The 19,310-nt window shown below is 41.2% G+C and overlaps 1 protein-coding gene across 1 annotated transcript; it reads right to left on the reverse strand.

Annotated features, from left to right (window-relative positions):
- Window positions 1-1,448: 1,448 nt before the first annotated feature.
- usp44 (ubiquitin specific peptidase 44) lies at window positions 1,449-19,291 on the reverse strand. The gene is made up of 8 exons (XM_046873819.1): window positions 19,155-19,291; window positions 15,373-15,632; window positions 12,899-13,879; window positions 6,899-7,156; window positions 6,620-6,815; window positions 6,416-6,524; window positions 6,126-6,337; window positions 1,449-2,618 (listed from the first exon to the last, which is right to left on the reverse strand). Exons 2-8 carry the CDS (start codon window positions 15,547-15,549, stop codon window positions 2,488-2,490), a joined length of 2,064 nt encoding a protein of 687 aa, XP_046729775.1. The 5' UTR covers window positions 15,550-15,632; window positions 19,155-19,291; the 3' UTR covers window positions 1,449-2,487.
- Window positions 19,292-19,310: the final 19 nt, after the last annotated feature.

A 19,310-nucleotide genomic window follows, 5' to 3' on the forward strand; every position in this document is an offset into this window, starting at 1 on the left:
GGCAGGCTGCTAAGGTGCTTGTTCAGTCTCTTGTCATTTCGAGACTGGACTACTTCAACTCTCTGCTGGCAGGTCTACCTCTGAAAACTCCAAAACGCAGCTGTGTGACTTGTTTCACGCTGCCCAAGTTCTACTACACCAATCCACTGCTGCGCTCCCACCACTGGCTTCCAGTAGTTGCTTGCCTACAAAGCCAAAAATGGACCTGCACCCCCTTTTTATCACTAATTCACACTGCACCACTCTCCCTCAGAACTTCTAGCACCACTTGACTCAAGGTAAGAGGTAGGTCTACTGTTCTTTCACCGAAGTGGTGGAATGAACTTCGTAGATGTCTGAACAGCTGAACCACTGGATATCTTCAAATGGCAGGTGAAGACCTACCCCTTACTAAAAAACTTAAAACTAGCAGTAATTGCCCCTTATTATTTTGTCTTAATGTAACAAAAGTGTGCATAATTCCTCTTAACAGAGTTTTAGGGTGATTTCCTAAGTTTGCAACCTAGTGAACCAGTGTTGACCTTCATTAATCGAGACTTCAAAACACTTTTGTACATCACTCTGGATAACGGTGTCTGATAAATGACATAAATGTAAAGTAAAGGATGACCTTATTATAAATTCATCACTATTATTAATTTATAGAATGTATCAGATGATCAGTTTCTAACTGGCAGTCTTGTAGTTTGAAAGCTCACTCATACGATGTAGTATCAAATGGTTTCGAGGCTAGCTCTGTTTCCAAGAAAGTAGTTTATTTATCTACATTTACAGACGATCACCTCCAAAATATTCCCCTTGCACAGCCATACAGCACTCCAAGCGTTCCTGCTAATTCTGGGAGGTGTCCTGGATGTCTTCTTTTCAAAGCGTGTTGAGCACCTTCTGCGATTCGAGCTGGAACTCGTGTCAAAAACGGCGACCTTTGAGCCGGATCTTTATCTTTGGGAAGAGGGTGAAGTCCACAGGAGCCAAATGTGACCAATAGGGTGGGTGCAGAAGTGAGATCAAGTTTCCGGTGAGAAACTCATGAGGAGAGCTTGGTGAGAAAGTGCGCACGTGGTCAGTATAGCACTAGTTGCACAGCTACAAATGTACACTGGATAATGTCTTTTGGCAAACTGAATTATAAAGGTTAGTGCTCCTTGTGACTGTGCATGCAACTTTGTGCTGCCACCTGCTGGCGTGTTACAAAACTAGACTCGAAACCTTTTGATACAGGCTCGTATCTGGTACAATCCTAAACCTACTTACGATCTGAAGTTTCTTCGCATGTTCTTCAAAAACACCCGAAACAAACAGACTTAAACTAAATTGACCATTGCAATCGACTCGTGTTCAATTCACAATTCACTCACCCTGGCTGTGGATCCATCATGACAGATGAACGCAAGACTCAAAAAATAATAGACAAGATAAAAAAAAAAAAAAAAGACATACTCCTGGGGTGATATTTTAGAAAAATGCAAAAATAGTCTCATTTATTGAGGTAACTGTCTCTATAAATTGAGGTAACAATTTGCATAGTTTTACATCTATACCTGCTGAAGAGTGCAGCAACTCAAACTGGAACCGACCGGAAAGAGGCAGATTCAAGTGTGTGTGTGTGAAGTAACGACAAGATTACCTCAGTTCTAACAAACACACACCTACACGGAGAATGTGTTAACCACAATACAGTCACAGTATGAGTCCAATCCGCTCTGAACACACTCTCGTGTGCACAGACGCACTCTCTGTGATGCGCACGCACAGGTGGATACTGTACATACAGCATGTGTGTGTTGTGTTCGCTGGTGAGAACATTGTTTTTTTTCTTTCATCTACTTTTTTACAAAAATAAAAAAGGAATCTTGTTTTAACCAAATATTCAGCATATAAAAGTACATTCGGGAAAGTCTAAACAAACAGAACAAAATCCTGAATTGTTCAAATCACGTTCCTAAAGGAGCTGGGAACACTAGAAGAGCCTTAAGAAACTTAACCTTGAGGAAAAAAATCAACAGGGCACTTTGAAGTGAACTTAAAAAAAAGATAAAAAAAACAAAAAACCTGATTTACACACTCACTCATACACTCCCACACACACACAACGTACTATTACTATGAAATCACAGTCGTGTCATCCGTCCCTTTTTAAGGGTAAAATCAGGGAACAGTCAACATTCAGGTTTGTTTTTCTACTTTGGTTTGTGGGCATCCAAACTGAGAAATGATAAAATCCCTCCTTTTTATACAGAGCCACATTAATGCTTCTGGCCAGGACTGATCTCTTTTACACACAAACGCGCACACACACACACACACACAGACATATACACACACACACACACATACACACACACAGCAAGAGTGCCTACTGCCCGCCATCTGTGTAAGGCATGAGTGTGAGTCACGCTCATGCAGTGTCAGATAAACACACAGACTCGGCTGTAACCCATATCGACATGAGTATACAATACAATGTCTCTGGCTGCTAAGTACGGGTCAAAGGTTGCTGGCTTTGCCTTTGTCCTGAGAGTTCCTCTGGGTGTAGAACAGAATGTAGGCCTGTGCCTTGCACACCTCCTCCACTGCGCACACACTCAGCTTCGAGTCGTTACAGTGCACCCAAAATCCTGCAAACACACAAAATGTGACAATTTAATCGAACAGAGAACTTGGTACTGAAGAGCAGCAGCACAATATGCCTCAGTATAATGACCATGTGTTTCCTTTTAGGCTCAAGATTGCTCTATATATTATAGCTGACTTTTCACTTAGGGTCTTTTTGCTCAGCTTTTTAAAATTTTTTTAATTATATAGCATTGATTGCACTATTCTTTTTTTTTATTGTAATCGATTATCTAGCTTTTTGTTACCCTTTTTTATTGTACAATTGTTGTAGATTAATCCCCCGCTTTACCGGGTTTGAATCTGGCGCCCCTGGTTCATAGCAGAATCGCATTTGCCACATACAGTGAGGAAAATAAGTATTTCAACACCCTGATATTTTGCAAGTTCTCCCACTTAGAAATCATGGAGGGGTCTGAAATTGTCATCGTAGGTGCATGTCCACTGTGAGAGACATAATCTAAAAAAAAAAATATCCAGAAATCACAATGTATGATTTTTTAACTATTTATTTGTATGATACAGCTGCAAATAAGTATTTGAACACCTGAGAAAGTCAATGTTAATATTTGGTACAGTAGCCTTTGTTTGCAATTACAGAGGTCAAACGTTTCCTGTAGTTTTTCACCAGGTTTGCACACACTGGAGGAGGGATTTTGGCCCACTCCTCCTCCACACATCTTCTCTAGATCAGTCAGGTTTCTGGCCTGTCGCTGAGAAACACGGAGTTTGAGCTCCCTCCAAAGATTCTCTATTGGGTTTAGGTCTGGAGACTGGCTAGGCCATGCCAGAACCTTGATATGCTTCTTACAGAGCCACTCCTTGGTTATCCTGGCTGGGTGCTTCGGGTCATGTTGCAAGACCCAGCCTCGACCCATCTTCAATGCTCTAACTGAGGGAAGGAGGTTGTTCCCCAAAATCTCGCAATACATGGCCCCGGTCATCCTCTCCTTAATACAGTGCAGTCGCCCTGTCCAATGTGCAGAAAAACACCCCCAAAGCATGATGCTACCACCCCCATGCTTCACAGTAGGGATGGTGTTCTTGGGATGGTACTCATCATTCTTCTTCCTCCAAACACGTTTAGTGGAATTATGACCCAAAAGTTCTATTTTGGTCTCATCTGACCACATGACTTTCTCCCATGACTCCTCTGGATCATCCAAATGGTCATTGGCAAACTTAAGACATGCCTGAACATGTGCTGGTTTAAGCAGGGGAACCTTCCGTGCCATGCATGATTTCAAACCATGACGTCTTAGTGTATTACCAACAGTAACCTTGGAAACCGTGGTCCCAGCTCTTTTCAGGTCACTGACCAGCTCCTCCCGTTTAGTTCTGGGCTGATTTCTCACCTTCCATAGGATCATTAAGACCCCACGAGGTGAGCTCTTGCATGGAGCCCCAGCACGAGGGAGATTGACAGTCATGTTTAGCTTCTTCCATTTTCTAATGATTGCTCCAACAGTGGACCTTTTTTCACCAAGCTGCTTGGCAATTTTTCCATAGCCCTTTCCAGCCTTGTGGAGGTGTAAAATTTTGTCTCTAGTGTCTTTGGACAGCTCTTTGGTCTTGGCCATGTTAGTAGTTGGTTTCTTACTGATTGTATGGGGTGGACAGGTGTCTTTATGCAGCTAACGACCTCAAACAGGTGCATCTAATTTAGGATAATAAATGTAGTGGAGGTGGACATTTTAAAGGCAGACTAACAGGTCTTTGAGGGTCAGAATTCTAGCTGATAGACAGGTGTTCGAATACTTATTTGCAGCTGTATCATACAAATAAATAGTTAAAAAATCATACATTGTGATTTCTGGATTTTTTTTGTAGATTATGTCTCTGCATGCACCTACGATGACAATTTCAGACCCCTCCATGATTTCTAAGTGGGAGAACTTGCAAAATAGCAGGGTGTTCAAATACTTATTTTCCTCACTGTAACTAATTAGTTTGGCTGATTTTTCCCGGTCTCTCGCGGATAACACCAGAGACCAAAAAACTTATAGGGAACTGTTTTTATGAAGTTTTATGTTGAAATAATGAAATTTATGCTCAAAATATAATTATTAATCATAAAATGAAGTAAAATGTTAATACTGTATACAATCCTGTACCGTAAATATACACTGTATATTTATGTATAAAATAGGGTTTTTGGGGTGGTGTCAGTTTATCGTGTTTTTTCGTTTATTGCGGCCGGAGAGAGAATATTTTACAAACAAAAGGTAACAAAACACATTTTATCTTGGAAAGCCATTTGTATCCTTAAATTTGACCATAAGGGCAATTAAAATAAGTGAAACGTATTTTGTGCTATTTAATCAATTCATCAATGGATAAATGAATGCAAACCTGTTTACGTGCAAAACATAGTTATTAAAATCTGAGTTCCCTCACGAACATATTAAGTTTGTTTAGTCTCCGTCACTTTGAGTGCAAGTGCGGCTCCTCACTCCATACTGGAAACATTGTTTTGTTTTGTGCATGTGTGAAATCGCTGCTGCCTTCCGTCATCGCCAACGTTTTTACAGTCTTTCTTAAAAGGGGAAATTCCTCACAAAATATCCAGGGAGTAAATGAATGAAGAATGGATGGAATTAATTCATTTATGAATAAATCTATAAATAAATAAATAATTCTTAAATAAATAAATACCTTGCATGTTTCTTAAATGAAGACATTTGTTAAAGTATGCTGAAATAAGTAGAACATGTCTTTTGAAAATTAAATATTACACATTTATATACACATCTGTATTACTCAAATGGGGTCTAACAAATGTAAATTATTTAATAATAAATCCCCCCCTTTATTAAGATTTTATTTAATCAATTTAATTTGTGCCAATCTAATCTCGATCGAATCAGTAAAATAAACGTGTACTGCATTAATTTGATTTATTAGATTTTATTAATAAATGTTAATAATAAACTGTGTTAATAAAAAAAAAAAAAAACAAGCAATGGCTGTCAATCGATTAAAATATCTAATCGTGATAGAATGCAACGCAATCGCCCATTTTTATTTGTTCTAAATGTACCTTAATACTTTGAGTTTTTAATACTGTAACCAACATGGGCATGAACAAATATGGATTGCTTTGTGCAAATGTATGTTTATTATAAGTGAAACCAAACTCAATATAGAGCATGAAGATAAAATATTCTTTTAAATGTTTTAAAGTAATTATGGTCTTTCAAATCATGTAAATGATCAGGACACCAAAATGAACTTTTTTTTTCTTTCTATGTTTCCACACGGACGGTTTTAATTGCCGGATGTGTGCTTCATGGAGGATTTTGGTGCTTGATTTGCATCAGTAAAAGAAACGTTTAGTGATTAGAAATGATTTTTGGGTGGAGTTAATTTTATTTTATATATATATCTGAGTAAAGAAATCACGTCGTGAATAAATGTGTTGCGTTTTTTTAATTTATATATATATATATATATATATATATATATATATATATATATATATATATATATATATATTTATTTCAGTCCCTTACCTCCTTCGGTGTTGTAACAGAAGGCGGTGTAATGCCCTGAGCCGAAGCCCTTCCCGTGGTGCATGACGACAGCAGAGAGCTGGTAGAGAAAGTGTTGATGGTGGAGTGATGTGTTGGAGGCAGATTCTTTGCAGCAGTATGGCTCCATGTTCAGCTCCTGCTTGAACTTGACGTGGACGCCGATCTTCTCCCTGTGATTACGACCGGACCACCTAGCCACGTGCACAAGCAAAACACACGTTAACACACGCCACGCACTTTTATACTAATCTGTGTGTGTGTTTATATACCTGAACCGTTTCAGGTGTAGCCGTAAGACATGAGGCAGTTTGTAGACCACCAGCTGCTTCTGAGCTTCTGTCAGGACCACTTGCTTGGAGCAGAACCGTCTGCGTTTATCTGAGAAATGTCACGATTAAAAGGTGTGAATGCAGGATAAAGCGATTTAATAGACAACTCATTTAAATAAACTTTGGAACTAAACTAATTCTCACTGTTGCAGTGGTCACAGGCGTAAATGGCTCCTTCTAAAGCCTCAGTCTCTGTAAACTTGGCCAGCATCTCTGTCAACCTACAAGGCACCTGCGCGGCATCCTTACTGTTGTTGTGGTAACGTTCGGGGAACTCTAACGACAGATCCCAGAACGGCTCCACTGTGTTGGAGCGATGATCACATGCCAAACACCTCACCTAGAAAAATAGAAACAAAAACGCATTATAACACGCAACGTACACATCCAAGAATCGCTCTGAGCGTGTGTCTGTGCTGCTACCTGGCTCAGGAGCTGCCCATGAAAGATGGTATTGACCACACTGAGCACCTGTTTGATCAGGCGTCTCTGGTTGGCTGGTACAGTGGCTGGTGTGAGGGTCCCGGTTCGCTCAAGCTCACGTTGCACTTTGTCTAGGAGCTCACAGAGGAACTCCTGCGCATCCTGCTGAGCGTAGCCTCGAAACGCAGGGATCAACTGCCACACTGAGTGCAGCATCGCAAACGGAGACACGAGAGCCCACTTTCCTGACCACATCACCTAAACACACAATTATTTGCACTGTAATTGATATCAACAGTGGTTTAGGATTAGGGCTGCAACAACTAATTCGTTGTCAATCGATTAGTTGGGCTGCTGAAGTTGCGGCTTACTGTGGTCGCAAGATAACACAGCCGCTTGTGAAATGGCGGACAGTGCAGGGTCAACCAGCAGTAGGAAAAAACTGTGCGTCCCAAGTCATGAGAGCATTTTATATTAAACGCAACAAAGAAGACTGTAACCTACCAGTTATGCAAAGCGGAGCTTGTGTGGTATCGAAGTACCACAGTGATGCACGAGCATGTGAGAAAAATTATCAAATCTAAAAGCAGCAAATAATAGCAGAAGTAAAAGATCACTTTTTACCCACTGCTGTGGTTTTCAGAGACTGATTACAAATTTGTACAATGCATATTTTTTCCTATATAGAAATAAAAAAATAATAATAAAAAATTAAGCCTGTTAGCTTGCTCCGTTTCATTCTCTTTTTATCGCATTTGTCTACAACAATTGTAAACTGTTTTCAAACGTGATTTACTGCAGCATTACTATGTTCAAAATGCTGTTTTCAATAGTTGTATATTTATTCAAATATCATTAAAAACATTTTAAATGTTGATTTACACAAACTGCTTCACCTGCTTGCATTTTTTTTTTACAACAAGCAGCTACTATAAGCCCTAAAATATCAAAATAAAAGATAGTTAAAGTCAATATGTGGCTTTGCATTTTTTTAAGTACACTTTTATACATAAGTACCCTGAATTAGGGATTTATGTAGTTATAATAAGCAAAACATTTTATTTAATTTCTTAAAATAAGATTAATTGGAAAAAAATATTTATCTGATTAATCGATTATCAAAATAATCATTACTTGCAGCCCTACTTAGGACTCCAGTTTGCACAAACAGTTCTGCATTTTGGGGCCTACTACTCAACAGAAAGCCTCAACAATGATGGAACTGTAATGAATGGACACTCGGTGTCAGCCAGATGAGGATGGATTCACTTTTGCGTTTGGTTTCTCTAAAGGTTTCTTCCTCATGCCATCTCAGGGAGTTTTTCTTTGCCACAGTTGCCACCCATTATCGATAAACTTGCAATGATAAGGAACAAACTTATAGCCACTAGACTTTTACACTAGGGCTGCAACTAACGATTATTTTGTTACTCGATTAATCAGACGATTATTGTATTGTTTTTTGCAGATGGCAAGTTGACAAATTTTAAAACGTAATCGTTTACTGCTGCTGTTATTTGCTGCTTTTAGATTTAGTATTTGTTCGCACTGTTTCAATTGAATCCATCATGATGTCGAAAAGATCCAGTGCGACTTTCCCAAAGTTAGCAAACAGTTTACACAAAAGCATTTCATTAAAATATACCATTTTCACATGATGAGGATTCTACAGTTTTTGCTTACAGTGCTGATTTGCTTCTTTTGCCTTCATCGGTTAAACCAAAGTGTTTTCTTTTCATGTGCATTACTGTGGTACTTTCATCCCACACAAGCTCCAATTTGCATAACTTCCAGGTACAGTTTTTTTTTGCGTTTAATATAAAATGCTCCCATGCCTTGCGTTTAATCATTTTTCCTGCTGCCGGTTGACCCTGTATTTTCCACTATTTTCACAGGTGGCTGTTATCTTGCCGCTACCCCGTAACTTGAGCAGCCCAACTAATTGATTATTATTGATTTTATCGATTAGTTGTTTCAGCTCTATTATACACTCCAACTTTATAACCTCTTCATCTCTGTAAAGCTGCATTGGGACAATGTCCATTGTTAAAAGTGTTCTACTTGATAGACTTAAATCCAATTATTACAAAAGCAACTGCTTTATGTTGCGAAAGAGAACTTGGTAAACTTAGATCCATATGAAAACTTAGATCCATATGAAAGACATTTCATATGGATTTTTTAACTGAAAGCATTAGGAATGAAAGAATCAGGTGGTATAATTGCCACATACACACACTACTGGTAAATTGTTTTAAGACCAATTAAGCAATCAGATGGGGTAATAGCTATTTCAAAAACTTTGTGTGTGTAAAATCTTTCAATACATTTTTTAATTCTTTTTTTATTAATGGCGGTAAATTTGCCATGCCGATTTCCTCTTGTCCGTGGTTAGACACGAGCAACATGTAAGAGTAATCACAGAAGCCAAATCTGCCGGGTTTCTTCCTTAGGACAAAATAACGAGTGAAAGTGAGAGTGATTGTGCACCAGTCTCTCTATAACTGTGTCTTATACAACTGCATCTTTCTTGCCTTTCATTGCTCTATGAAATTGTATCTGATGAGACACAAGGACTGTGTATAAAAGAGGTTGACCGATTCATCAGTTGATTGTTGGAACTATTGGCAAAAAAACATACTAATAGTTTTTCCGGGTTGCGTTATGCAGTACGACAGCGGCCTCTACAGTCGAATCATGTGTGTTTGTTTAAAGTGTCTTTTTTTTTTTAATATATTTTAGATGTAACTGTTTGGATTTATTTGGAGTGTTACTTTTTGTTTAAGTTTGAATTAATGTCTTTATTTTACCTTAAAATTTTATTATTATTTTTTTTCCAGTATCCATTTCAAAAACTCACAACCATTAGTAATTAGGGTTGCACAAGCCAGTGCACTCTTGTCCCAAGCGGGAAGGGTTGAGTTAGGAAGGGCATCCAGTGTAAAACATGTGCCAAATTAAATATGCAGATCACGAATCAGAATTTCATACAGGATTGGTCGAGGCCCGGGTTACCAACGACTGCCACAGGTATTGTTAGCCAACAGGGTACCGGTGGAAATTGGGCTACTGTTGGCCAAAGGAGGAGAAGGAGAGGAGGAAGATGTCTACAGAGACAGCAAGAAAATTAGAAGTGGAGGAGAGTGGAGTTTCAGGTGGAAACATTAAATGTTGGTACTATGACTGGTAAAGGGAGAGAGGTAGCTGATATGATAGAGCAGAGAAAGTTTGTGCCTTCAGGAGACACAAGTGTAAAGGGAGTAGGGCCAGAAACATTCGAGGTGGGTTTAAACTGTTCTTTCATGGCGTGGATAGAAAGAGAAATGGTGTAGGGGTGATCCTGAAGAAAGAGTATAGTAAGTGTGTAGGGGAGGTGAAGAAAGTTTTTGATAAAGTGATGAACGCAAAGCTGGAAGTTGAAGGGGTGATGATAAATGCCTTTAGTTCTTATGCTCCACAAATGGACTGTACGATGGAGGAGAAGGAGGAATTCAGGAGTGAGTTAGATGAAGTGTTGGAAGGTGTACCTAGGAATGATAGATTGGTGATTAGGGAAGATTTCAATGGGCATGTTGGTGAAGGGGACAGAGGTGATGAGGAGGTGATGGGTAGGTATGGCCTGAAGGAGAGGAATGTGGAAGGGAAGATGGTGGAAGATTTTGCTAAAAGGATGGAAATGGAAGTGGTAAAAACTTATTTTAAGAAGAAGGAGGAACATAGGGTGACGTATAAGAGTGGAGGAAGGTGCACACAGGTGGACTATGTTCTATGTAGGAGATGAAACCTGAAGGAGATTGGATACTGTAACGTGTTAGTAGGGGACAGTGTAGATAAACAGCATCAGATGCTGGTCTGTAGGATGGTTTTGGAGGTGAAGAAGAAGAGGAGGAGAGTGAGGACTGAAAGAAGAATAAAATGGTGGAAACTAAAGGCGGAAGACTGTAGTGTGAGATTTGAAAAGGTCAGACAGGGGCTCGGTGGTGGTGAAGAGGTGCTGGATGATTGGGCAACTACTGCAGAAGTGATAAAGAAGACAGCTAGAAAGGTACTGGGTGTGACATGGAAATAAAAAGGAAGACAAAAAGACATGGTGGAATGAGGAAGTGCAGGAGAACATAAGAAGAAAGAGGTTGGCGAAACAGGATTGGGATAGACAAAGTGATGAGAAAAGTAGGCAGGAGTACAAGAAGATGAGGCAGTAAGTAAAGAGGAATGTGGTTAAAGCCAAGGTAACGGCATATGAAGAGCTGTATGAGAAGTTGGACACTAAGGAAGGAGAAAAAGATTTATACAGATTGGCCAGGCAGAGGGACCGAGCTGGGAAGGATGTGCTGCAAGTTAGAGCAATAAAGGATGAAGATGGAAATGTGCTGACTAGTTAGGAGAGTGTGTTGAGAAGATGGAGGAAGTATTTTTAGCAGCTGATGAATGAGGAAAATAAGAGAAAGAGAAGGTTGGATGGTGTGGAGATGGTGAAGCAGAAAGTGAATAGAATTAGTAGGGAGGAAGTGAAAGCAATGACTAAGAAGGTGAAGAGTGGAAAGTCGGTTGGACTAGATGACATACCGCCTGGAGATGTTTAGTAGAGATGGCAGTTGAGTTTTTAACAAGATTGATTAACAAGATTCTGGAAGGTGAGAAGATGACTGAGGAATGGAGAAGGAGTGTGCTGTTACCTATCTTTAAGAATAAGGGAGATGTGCAGACCTGCAGTAAGCACAGGGGAATAAAGTTGATCAGTCACACCATGAAGATATGTGAAAGAGTAGTGGAAGCCAGGCTCTGAGAAGAGGTGACCATCTGTGAGCAACATTATGTTTTTTTGCCGAGGAAGACGCATTATTTGCTTTGAGAATGTTAGAAAAGTATAGAGAAGGTCAGAAGGAGTTGCATTGTGTATTTAACCCTGGATTTAGAGAAAGCGTACAACAGGGTGCTGAGAGAGGAGTTGTGGTATTGTGTGAGGAAGTCAGGTTTGTCAGAAGTATATGAGGGTGATGCAGGACATGTTTGAGGACAGTGTCACAGCAGTAGAAACGACAGACTGGTTCAAGGTGGAAGTTGGACTGCATCAAGGATCAGCTCTGAGCCCTTTGCAGTGGTGATGGACAGGTTGGCAGACGAGGTCAGACAGGAGTCTCTGTGGACTATGATGTTTGCGGATGATATTGTTATTTGGGGTGAGATTAGGGAGCAGGATGAGAAGAGCCTGAAGAGCTGGAGGTACAGGCTTGAGATATTGGGAATAAAAGTCAGTAGGAGTAAGACAGAGTACGTGTGTGTGAATGAAAGGGAGGGCAGTGAAGTGGTGCAGTTGCAGGAAGAAGAGGTGGAGAAGGTGGAGGAGTTCAGGTACCTGGGGTCAAGATGTTGAGATTTATTAGAGGGACAGCTTATGTAGGACGTTTTGAAGACAAGGTCAGGGAGATGGTTTGGACATGTGCAGAGGAGGGACATGGGGTATATGGGAAGAAGAATGCTGAGGATGGAGCTGCCAGGAAGGAGGAAAAAAGGAAGACCAAGGAGGAGCTTTATGGATGTGGTGAGGGAAGACATGCAGGTAGTTGGTTTGAGGCAGAAGTAGAGGACAGGGGGGTATGAAGATGGATGACCCCTAATAGGAGCAGCCAAAAGAAGAAGAAGAAGAATTTTAAAACTGGTTGATTAATCGGTTATCAGAAAAACTAACCGGTTGACCTCTAATGTATAAGCTGTATCGACCAAGTCAAAACGTCACGGTTCTTAAAGGATATTCAATAATTTGGTCCCAGAAAGTAAAATTTAAATCATACTCACTGTTAAAGTGACATTATAATAAGCACTTATATTGGCTTGTTGTGCAAATTGTGCTGTTAAATAGTAATGCCGTGTTTAACTGGATCGCTATATGGCACCATAAAGACTAACACCAGATGGACACTCATATGGACAAAGAAGCAGCTTTGTGAAATTTTTAAAACACCACACGGGCTTGTAATTTGTTATGCATGAAGTGTGTACCTGGAAGAGTGTGTGTAGCTCATGACAGAGGGAGATGTGCTTGGAGCTGGGCTCTTTGGGTTGGATTAGCTCCATGTTGCGTGAGCGTGAGGCTCCACCGCTAAGTCCCGACCCCTGACCTGGGGCTTTGGGCTGAGTGCCATGCTGAACCGAGAGCCCCAGCTTTCGGCTAACGGCAGACGCCAGCAGCTCCAGGGCCTGGTTCAGATCCAGTCTAAGAAAACATTCCCGAAACACGTGTAGGTGACTCAGAACCTGCAGTATTGAGTTCATGTAGCAGGTGTTGCCGAGATTCCTTAAACCGGTCACGCCTGGCGTAACCGTGGGCCGCCTCTTAATGGGGGAGTCGCCAGTTTTGGCAGGCGAAACCGGAGTCTGATTGGTCTTGGCTGAGGCGGCCGACCGTCTCTGAGGTGCTTTGTCTTTTCGAGTCCTAACATTCGAGGAGCCAGGCGGATTGTGTCGGATCCGTTTCCTGTCCCTTAAGGATGCGGCAGCTACTGCTTTTTGGCTTTGCTTCCGGATGCGGCTGCTTTTCCGCGGTGGTGCGCTCTCAAGCTCTTCCTGGAGCTGCCGTTTCAGCGTCCGTCTCCTCTCGCGCGCCTCCCTTCGGCGTTCCTCCTCCTCCTCGCGCAGCCGCTCCTCCTCCAGGAACCTCCTGCCACGCTCCGTGTGGCCGAACCAGGTGCGGAATGCCCGGCTCATGAGCGCTCTGCGCCGGTGCCACAGTGCTGTAAACATGCGGTCTTCGCCACGCAGCTGCAGCTCCTGCGCGTTTCCGTGCTCCAGCTGCGCCGCTCCGGAACGCAGGGTTCGACCGCTGCGTGTCGTCACCTCATAGCGCTGGCTCTTGATGGCGCCCAGAGTGCCACGCAGCAGCTTCAGGTCACCTGTCGCGTTGTCGTTCAACACATAGTCGTCACACAGGTAGCAGAACACGTACAGTTCATTCACCTCCAAGGCCAGAGGGTGGCGTTGCTCCTATAGGACAACACAAGGAAAAATCTTAATCTCATGAAATTCAAATTTGAAAAGGAGAATATGAAAGGAGGTGGTATCTTAGTGGTTAAGGCATTGGACTTTGGATCTGAAGGTCATGAGGTCAAATCACAACACCAAGGTGCCACTCATGGGCCCCTAAACAAGGCCCTTAACCCCTATAGCTGCTCAGTTGCGAGAATGGTATAAATGTAAGTCGCTCCGGATACGGGTTATAAAATTTCATACATTTTTAAGACTGAAAAACTTCCATATGAGAATTAACTGGGGCTGAAACAATTCCTTGAGTAATTAGAATACAGAAATGCACCAAGGCAAATTATTTGCCTCAATGTGTCGTTTAGTCCATTTAACTACATACGGATCACGGTTTCTCCCACGGACCATTATTACTGACGCACCACCCACTAAACTCTGGACTGCTCTGGACAGGTAAACAAAATGGAAGCCGCTTTTTCTCATAATTCTGACATTTTTTTGTAATTCTGACTTTATTTATCACAATTCTTTCTTGTACTTTCTTGTAAACAGAGCTAGTCTCCAAACCTCTTGATACCACTTTGGAAATTCTGACTTTATTAATCGCAATTCCAAGAGCCAGTCAGGCAGAGTCACCCCCTCTTCAGTGCCAGAAAGCTTTACACATTGAAAATTAAATAGTCTACGATCAAGAGAATCGCATGATATAAAACTAAGCCTTTACAACTTCAGGCCGACAACATGGTTACCGGTGGATGCACAAGAAATTATGTTTCAACTTTTTTTTTTTTTATGTGGCAGAAACCTGCTTCCATACAAGAAGGAAAAATGAAGGAAACAGGGAGAAAACAGCGAGGGGTGAGGAGAAGATTCGGGCCAAAAAAAATTTATGTCAGAAAGTTTCCCAAGTTTGAAATCATTTCAAACTAAAACAAAGAAAACAGTGTGACCGTGTATAAAAGAGGCTGACCGATTCATCAGTTAATTGCTGGAACTATTGACAACAATCCATACTGATTGCGTTCTCCAGTACGACAGCGGCCTCTAAAGTTGAATTATGTGTTGTTTGTTTAAAGTGTATTTTTTACATTTATTTTAGATGTAACTGTTTGGATTTATTTGGAGTGTTACTTTTTGTTTCAGTTTGAATTAATGTCTTTATTTCACCTTGAAATTTTTTCAAGGAGTGTTTTTTCCCCCCCACCACAGTGCGGTTACCAAAATTTGAAATAGATTTTTATATTTTTATTTATGATTTTTTTGAATGGGTTTATTTTTTACAGATATTCTTGTGTGCAAACTCCGCAATAATTTTTTTTTTTATAAAAACAAATGAAGTTCATTTTAAGACACCCGTCTTTTTTTCTCTTGTATATTTAGTATTGGATTATCAGATTACTAGATTAATACATAGAATAATCGGTAGAATCATCAATTGTGTGTGTGTTTGTTAGTTGAATGACACCATTTACACTTTGCCGGTAAGCACGTTTTACCTTGAAGTGCTGAAGCGCATGCTCCTCGATGTAGCGTCCGCAGGCCACGTGCGAGCAGCTGAGGCACGCCCACACCGACTCGGTGGTGTTGCAGTCCACACAGTGCCATTTCTGTGGGTTCAGGATCGAGTGGTCCTGTGCGAGCCTCAGTCGACCCACGTGCTTACACTTGTCCATCCCGGTCGCTCACACGCACTCTTCACATGACCGTGGCGAAGGCAGTCGGCAGCACTTCTACCTCCTGCCAGGCCATGCTTCATCTGATGGGGCAGGACAGAAAAAAGACATGGGTCAGATTCAAACTCCGAGGTCAAACACATGAAGTTAAGCACTTAAAGGAACCTCTTTAAAAGCCAGGATTAAGACTCAATGGCAAGTCCTATATACGAGGTGGGACATCCATAGATGGGAGCACCGACTTTCATAAGTCAGTATGCAAAAAGACATTGTCGTGTGTATATCGGGAGCTGTGCAACTGGTGCTATTCTGACCACGTCTGCGATTCTCAGCACGTGAGACAACACGATCTGACTTCCGCACCCACTCTACTCATCAGATTTGGCTCCTGCGGACTTCACCCTCTTCCCAAAGATGAAGATTTAGCTTGAGGGTCGCCTTTTTGACTCGAATCGCAGAACGTGCTGGTCATGCTTCCAAAATTTCCAGGACACATACCAGAAGTGGCAGGAAGGCTGTGAGCGCTGAAGGTGATAGTGAGTAAACATAGATAAATAAAAGTACTTTCTTGTAAACAAAGCTAGTCTCCAAACTTCTTGATACCACCTCGGAAATGTTGCCGTGTTTTTATCTCGTCTTGGTGAAAACCAGCTAATCCAGGTCCGTGATCAGAGCTTGTACTTTAAGAAAACACTAAAAACCACACATGCGGGTACATCCCATCCCACCACACGCTGTGTGTTTACAAAGAAACAGAGAGGACTTTTCAGGCACACTGTAAAATTCAGCCAAGAATTCAAGACATTGTTCCAAAGCAGCTTTATAGAGATAAAGAGGTTATAAAATTGTATAAAACAATGTACAAGTTTAGTGCCAATAAATTTGTTCCTTATATGTTTATCCCTAATGAGTGAGCCAGTAGCAACTGTGAAGAGGAAAAACCCCCTGAGATTGTAAGAGGAAGATACTTTGAGAGAAACCAGACTCTAAAAGGAACCTGTCCTCATGTGGGTGGCCCTGAATGTCCATTGATTACAGTTCATCACTGTTGAGGTGTAAAGTTCAGTGGTAGGGCCTTAAATGCAGAACTGTTCATGCAACCCGCGTAATCTCAAACGCCTACTGTGATATATATAAACACACACACACACACACACACACACACACACACACACACACACCAATTGAAATTATTTGCATTTGATGACATTCTATTCACAATACAACCAAAAATACATTGTAAAAACATTTTGAGGAGGAAATAAAGTCTTTTAAATTTGACTACATTCCTCTTCCAAAACTTCAGCAACTAGTCTCCTCAGTTCCCAGACGTATACGGACAGAAGACGTGATGCTGTACAGGATAAACATGGCCTTGTCCCAACTTTTTTTTGAGGCCTGCTGCAGTGATCAAATTTAAAATGGCCTTATTTTTTTTCCTCTTAAAATGGTATATAATCTCAGTTTAAACATTGAATATGTTTTCTTTGTTCTGTTGTGAATAAGGTCATTGCTTTATGGTTTTATTTACATTTTACACAGTGTCCCAGCTTTTTTGGATTTTTTGGACACTAGTGTCCTTACACACACTTTCTAGTCCTTAGCTCTGTGTTTTCTGTTATGTAGCTTGATGTTGTTTATGTAGCACCAGGGTTCTGGAGGAACGTTGTTTCGGTTCACTGTGTACTGTGTCGGCTTTATTTGGTTGAAATGACGATAAAAGCTTCTTGACTTGACACACACAAAAGGCGTATAACCCATGATCATAGTGCTAATGATGAACTCGGCACATGGCTTGTTAACTAGTTACCAAGATTACTCCTGAAATCTTTTCTTTTACGTGTACGTTCTACGTATGTTTAATAAAGGTTGTGCGCTGACATTTTTTCCCTCTCGCTTCTGACAATCCTAACTCCATATTAGCTAAAGGTTCCCTTTCCTGCACTGCTATTGGCCAGGAAGTGGCCTCGCCGTTAATACTTGCCTTTGATTTAACCAATCGGCACGTGGAGGGGGAGGGACTTGTTGGTATAAAGGTTGAGAGCGTCGTTTACTTTAGACCAGAGAGGGGGGGTTCAATCAAAGCTTTGAGGTGGACGGTGCATATGTGCAGTGTGTGTATAGAAATAAAAAAGATGAAGTGTATGTGGTACAGGATATACCCTGGAGGAAGTGAGGAGTTGGAGGAAAGACTGAAGTTTCCACCCATAGTTATAGAGACCCTCTTTATATTGCATCAGGTTTTGAGATAAATCTTGGCATAAACGCATTCCATCAGGTAGTAATAAGTGTTCAGGAAGTGACCCCAATGTAGTCGTCTTACAGCGCAAGAATCTCGGGTTGGGAAAACACCAGGCTCGATCATCTGCTTACTCTCCAATAAACAACAACAACAACAACAACCCATCACCTTAAAATAGACAGCTTCGAAAGTGATATAGGATTTAAAATAGCCGTCGCAGTGCATTCAAATCACGCTGACAAGTTTGTGCATTTGAGTTCGGTGGTGAAACGATACCCAACCGTCAGTCCAAACAGGAGGCAGCTACATTTCCATGCTGCTTACTACGAATTCCTGAAAACAGACTTCTTCATTTACATCCAAACACCTCCGTAAACAGTGATCTAGTGATCCAGTGATGACCTTCTTATTCCGGATCTACAAGATTCCTCCCGACACCCTACCTCTTTGATTTAGTTTTTTCAATAATCTGTGCAGATCATGAAGGTTCCACATCAACAGCCTAAAGATATATGAAGTTCCTGAGCAACTCAAGAACTTAAGGATGGATTTAGACTTGTAATTAATATCAACAGTCTACCACAATGGCTCAGGCCTGCAGATTTGTCCGAACAGTTCTGTATCTGAGCTTCTATCCCTGAACAGTACACTTCAATAGTCAGGAGTTTTTCCACACAACATTTGCCACTGGCTCACTCATTAGGGATAAACTTGTGATAGGAACATAAACATAAACAATGATAGGAACATACTTATAGGCGCTAAACTTATAACTTTATAACCTCTATATATGTGTAAAGATTTTTGATACAATATCCATTGCAGAATAATTGAACTGAATTGATTCTGATTGTCAGAGTGAAGGAGTGGAGAATGGAGCGCAGTTTTTTCCCGTAATGATGATGATGGTGATGATGATGATGAAGGTGATGATGATGATGATGATGATGAATAAACACTAACAGTGTTGTCGGTGAGACTGGAGCTCATGGTGATCTGTGATCAGTTAAAACACTGCACACTTCTATGGTGTTTTTGGGGGTTGCTTTGAGCTAGACGTCTTTATAACCTGCCGGGTTGTATTAAAGTTAGCGAGCGGCTAACTCACAACAATCATCACAATCATCACAATCATCATCATCATCACCACCACCACAACCACCACCACCACCACCACCACCACCACCACCACCACCATCCTCCTCCTCCCGGGTATTAACTGGCGCTAACTCTGATCTTGGAGGTTTTCGGATTAAAGGCTGATTGTGACTGTATTTCTCTCTTCACCAGCAGCAGCTGACGCCCGCTATAATTCCCTTGTTTTTTTATTTCTAAAATAAGAGGACATTTTTTTTGTACATACCCGTTCTCTCTTTCTTTCTCTCTATCTTTTCCTTTCTAACCGATCTGATCTCACGGATCGGACACCGACACCGCCGCCGCCGCCGCCATCTTGTCTCCGAAGTGTCGCGTGGTGTGCGACATGACGTCGAGGGCCGCTGACGTCATGTCGCGCGGA

Source organism: Silurus meridionalis, chromosome 18 (genome assembly GCF_014805685.1).
Source record: "Silurus meridionalis isolate SWU-2019-XX chromosome 18, ASM1480568v1, whole genome shotgun sequence".
Classification (NCBI taxonomy): Eukaryota; Metazoa; Chordata; class Actinopteri; order Siluriformes; family Siluridae; genus Silurus; species Silurus meridionalis.